Consider the following 5,179-nt stretch of genomic DNA (forward strand, 5'->3'; position numbering starts at 1 on the left):
ATTGGCTATTGCAAATTGAAATAGCCAATAGGAATCTAGCAATGCATTCCTATGGGGATTTTTTTTTTTTTGACGGCAGCAGAACCGCCCGGCCAATAGAAAACAGTTGGGAGGAGCTAGCTGTCACTGCTAGCTACGCACAATCGTTTTCTATTGGGTTTTTTTTCCTACTTTTTTAACTATTTTTCTATTCTGCTCGGTACCACAGGGGGACCGAGCAGAACAGCCGAGCTGAATGCCGCTCAGCGGCATTCGGCTATTCACTCACTGCTGTTCGGCATCTATGAGAATAGACCGAACAGCAACGAGTAGCCTGCCGGAGGTTAAGCTTAGCCGATCCAGATGTTGGATCGGCTGAGTCGAACTCCTTCTGCACTTCGGGTCGGCCAAACATGCTGAGCATGTTCGGCCGACCCAAAGCCACCCGATTTACGGCTGATTTCAGCCGATATACGGCTGGAATCAGCCGTACCAGCCTGAAGTGAATAGCCGAACAGCGTTCGGCTCACTTCGCTTCAGGTCGGTCGTTCACTCGGCTGACTACGGCAGCTTAGTGAATTGACCCCAAAGTGTTGTGTACCTAACACATTTTGCAGAATTCAGAAAGGTTACTATTTGAGCATGTTTAAATGAAGCAGTTCTTCCTGCAGTTCTGCTTTATGTTTAAAACAGATTTTTGATAAATGAAAACAAAATAAGGATTCATTTTTAATATCATTATACACAACTAGTGCAGTCATATCCTTTAATTTATTATATACGCCATACCTTCATAACCTCAACCTGTAGATCTTCATGAAGGGACGGAGTCACTTTAATAGCATTGAGCATTTGGTTAAGTAGTTGCCGCTCATCTGAGTCTGTTTCCACGGATACAAATCTGTCGTCAGCCAGAAGCTTCTATAGTAAAACAGTAGCATAAAAGAAATGCGTCGGCTTTGAGGTCACTGACTCTGTTCATTGTGCAACCTGTCATCTGAATCCAAATAACATCTTTTCTAATTATTCCATGTCTTGCTAACAGATGTTTCAGAACAATGTATTTATTTTTCCCTAAAGTTAAAACATATACCGTAGTTATCAATTAATGAGGAATGCCTTTGAACAGGTAGGATACACAGTATTTCTTTATCTCTAGTATGTTGCTGAAAAAATAGATCATTTTACATTATTCCATTGTAGAAAATACATTATCTGCATATCAGAAATATAATGCTAACATTAAAAACTGAGAAACTAGGGCATATACAGTCAGGATTGTCACCGTTTTGAGCAAGAAAAATAAATTATATTAGATAAATAATATTTTAGGGAGAGGTTTTTTTATAATAATCTTTAAATTGTTATTATTTTTTTTTCTATAATCTAGAACTAGAAGTATGCTGACTTATTTTTTTACATTACATTTTGAATTTTTTTTAATGTGGTACGCATGCAGGTCTACGGCAAGGGAATGGCAAGACAGTCAGCAATAGTAGTGTTTGCAGTGTCATAATATTGTAGACCGTTCACGCTCATTCCACATCTCAAAGGAGCCCTTAATAACACTGCACTGTGATGTGTTGCATTAATGCAATGGAACTCCAACGCATTCTCCCAACGTCCCTGTGTTGCAGCTCACCCCAGTGCTCTTAGGCTTCATGCGCAGGGCAATTTCTGTGGCAAGAACCAGCAGATTATGGAGACATGAATCACAGGTGTGTCCATACAGATCTGTCTGTGACTGTCCACATGCAATCGTACATGGAGCGATTACCTGTGGAGTGGGAGAGATGCTTGTCCCTGGCAAGCAAGATATTGGTCTGCAGGTTCTTGTTGCAGAAATCCCCAGCTGTACCTTCAATTGACATGTACATGAGGCATTAAATAAGTAGGTACAGTAAATAGAAACAACTTTAATTATAAAAAAATACTAGGGCTGCGGAAATTAACGATTAATTTCTTGATTAATCGTTAATCTTTTTGATCATTGAAAAATTTTTTGATCGCTAATGAAAATACTCACCTCTCCGCCGGCTTCCGGGAGTCCCGTCACGGACATCGACGTCACCGGACTCCTCCCCCCTTCCCCAAGTGGCTCCGTTGGCTAACGAAGGGAAGGGGGGAGGAGTCGGGTGACGTTCCGGAAGACCCGGAAAGCCGGCGGAGAGGTGAGTGACACTGCATTTTGATGCCACAAGCCCCCAGTGAGATGTTTTACATAATTTAGATGCAGAGCTAAAATAAACAAAGACCTCATGTGGGACATTTCCCAATCCAGTGGTGGTGTTCCAGTCTAACACTGGCCCTGCACTGCGTAGGACTAGGAACAGGACCTGAGGTTGCCCCCCATCTGCCTGATGTCGGGACTTGGGGGTGCACTGCCGCCCCTCTACTCCTAGAAACTGACAAGTGTGTGTATGAGCGTATGTATATATACACACACACACACACACTCAAAACTGGAGCAGACAAAATCTGGAGCAGCTGTGCATGACAACCAATCAGCTTCTCTCTTTCATTTTCAAATCTAAACTGAAGAGACAATCTGATTGGTTGCCATGCACAGCTGCTCCAGATTTTGTCTGCTCCAGTTTTGATGAATTCCCCCCACTGTATATACGCACACACTTTTATTGATTGGATGAGCTCGATCATGGTCTTTGCCATAGCTGCTCAATACAAATTGATTGTTTGTCATCTTCTCTTTACACTATGCACTGATCCCCTCCTGATCAGCCTATGTGAAAAGGGGCCCAAGTGATATTTTACCTATATACTGCAACTATTCAGAGAAATATCTGAGATTATGAATATTATTCCAAGAGCTTTTATCTACTGTATACAAAGTTAAATGTTTTAATCTTTACAAAATACCAATTAGTGTGATTTTAAACTGAAACTTCTACATAGCTATTATTAGGACACATGTAACTGAACAAACTTAAACTCACTGCATTACTGCCTCTTACCTGCATTCCAGCCAATGCATGCTGGGCCAACTTGATATTTTTTGACTCCAAAGCAAGTTGAAGGGGAAAAAGGCACTTTTCCCTAAAAACACATTAAGAAAGAACGATTAGACATGAAAACACATTAAGGAAGAAAGAACGATTAGACATGCATGGGTTTAAAAATATAAATAAGTCACTGAACTACATTTGTAATAAAACAACATAAATAAATAGTTCCCATATTTATGCTGATCAATCAGTTTTAATTTAAAGCTTTTTTCCTAAATATTGAACCAATATTAACCAGCCCAATCTCCGTGTGCTGAAAAAAGTTGCTGTCATTTGTGCAAATGATGCACAAATGAAAGCTGAAATGCTGCTCCTGGCTAATAAATTGTCAATTGCACAAAAAATATAAAACTACAATTTGGAGCTGCCACTACCCTTGTCCGAAACAAAACATAGGTAAAGAGGAGAAATATGTAATAAAAACATCCCTTTCATTGCACAAAAATACAAGGCATTCTGTGATTGGATAAGGGGTGGTCCTGTTGGCATCTGTCCTTCCTCTCCCCTTGACCAATCACAGAATGCCTTGTGTATATAGAATACAAGATAATGTATCAATGAGTGAGGGGGAGGAAGGGGAAGAGCGAATGCACTGTATGAGACCAGAAATTTCAGCAGTAGAGCCTGGAAGATCAAAGCTAACAGGAAATGTGTCATGAAGATAAAGATTTTTAGCATCCCCAGCAGCCCTCTGGATGTAGTATACCCAGCATTAGATGTAACTAAGTTAGACCAATCTAAAGTAAAAACCATGTTTTGTTCCTGGAGTTCAGCTTTAATTAGGTTTATTAGTAGAGACAATGAAAAGTACAAATCATTATGTGCAAAGTAAAATAGCCCGACATAATAACCTTTCACTGACCCGACTATAGCAACCTGAAATCTAATTAGAAGCTATGGGTCACTGCATTTTGCAGCGTCTAAATTATTGATGCACTGCAGACAAAACTGCAGCCTTGAAATGAATGCAGGGAAGGGAACACATATTAGCGGTCTATGGTTTTCCTGTTTCATGAGCTATAAGGGCCAGTTCACACTAGCCCTACGGTAAAATACAGCATTTTACCGTGCGTCTAGCATCCGCTGAAGTGATGGCTACAATGTAAGGCACTGTTTACTTTTTTTCAGCTTTAAACAGCATGTGCGCATGTAGCTAAATAGAACTTTTCATAGATATCTGTACATCGGACCAGAAAGAGGGACAACTGAGAAGGAAAGACGGACAGAGATTTGGTTCCAAATGAGGGATAGTCCTTGCAAATCAGGTACATTTGGGAGGTATGGGCAAGTGTATTGGTCTATTAATTTAGCACAGTTACAACGTGAATAGCATTGGCAGATCACCAATTCCACTTGTCTAGAGCTGCTTTTTAAAAAGGCCAGCTGATTTACCTGGCATTATTGTATTAATGCTATTTTCCTATGGTCTGAAGGGACTGTATCTATTAAATAGCTGCTGACTGATTCAAAGAAGATCTCCAAGGAAAAATGATCTCAACACTTGCAGAGGGGCTACCCTCGTACCGGAAGGTTTAAGTGCTTGTATTGTCTAGAAGCAAAAATAACAAAGTTATACTTACCCGAGCCTTGCATACAGCTGGCTGTAACACCGGTCCCTTCAGTTTCTATCCTCCTCTGCTGCTGCGATGTAATGTCTCTCGGCATCCTGTGTGGGACATAATGACTCACAGGACCTTAGACCACTGGAGTGGACGGGAGGAGAGGCTGCAGGGACCAGTCTAACAGCCAGCTGGCTCTGAGATTCGGGTGAGTAGAACTGTTGTTATTTTTGCCCCTAGATGAAAATGAACACTTAAAGTGACATTAAACCCTCAGATTTTTTAACATAAAACAATACTGTAATGTGTGCCTTACTGTAATCCATGGTTGTTTCCCTTCTCTTTGCTGCTCTTCCTTTTAAATCTGTATCTGTTCTCATGCTGGGCAGAACTTCTGTTTTGCAGCAGACTGCCTTGTCTCTGAAGGGGATACATGGTGTCTGTGTGTAGGTTTGCAACCTGAGCCAGCACTACAGGAAGAGGCACTCAGCTGCAAAGGGAAGTTCTCCCCAAGCATGAGAAGAGATACAGATTTAAAAGGAAGAGCAGCAAAGAGAAGGGAAACAACCATGGATTACAGTAAGGCACACATTACAGTATTGGTTTATGTTAAAAAAT

The 5,179-nt window shown here is 40.9% G+C and overlaps 1 protein-coding gene across 1 annotated transcript in view; it reads right to left on the bottom strand.

The window, feature by feature from the left end:
- The window catches only part of ARFGEF3 (ARFGEF family member 3), a 132,840-nt gene that overhangs the window by 83,669 nt on the left and 43,992 nt on the right, over positions 1-5,179 (bottom strand). The window contains exons 5-6 of the mRNA XM_018566348.1: positions 2,952-3,033; positions 769-900 (exon numbers count right to left, since the gene is read on the bottom strand). Of these exons, the coding sequence (XP_018421850.1) occupies positions 769-900; positions 2,952-3,033 (214 nt within the window). The remainder of the gene's footprint in view (positions 1-768; positions 901-2,951; positions 3,034-5,179) is intronic.

Source organism: Nanorana parkeri, unplaced genomic scaffold (assembly GCF_000935625.1).
Source record: "Nanorana parkeri isolate BGI_ZX_2015 unplaced genomic scaffold, ASM93562v1 scaffold940, whole genome shotgun sequence".
NCBI classification, from domain to species: domain Eukaryota; kingdom Metazoa; phylum Chordata; class Amphibia; order Anura; family Dicroglossidae; genus Nanorana; species Nanorana parkeri.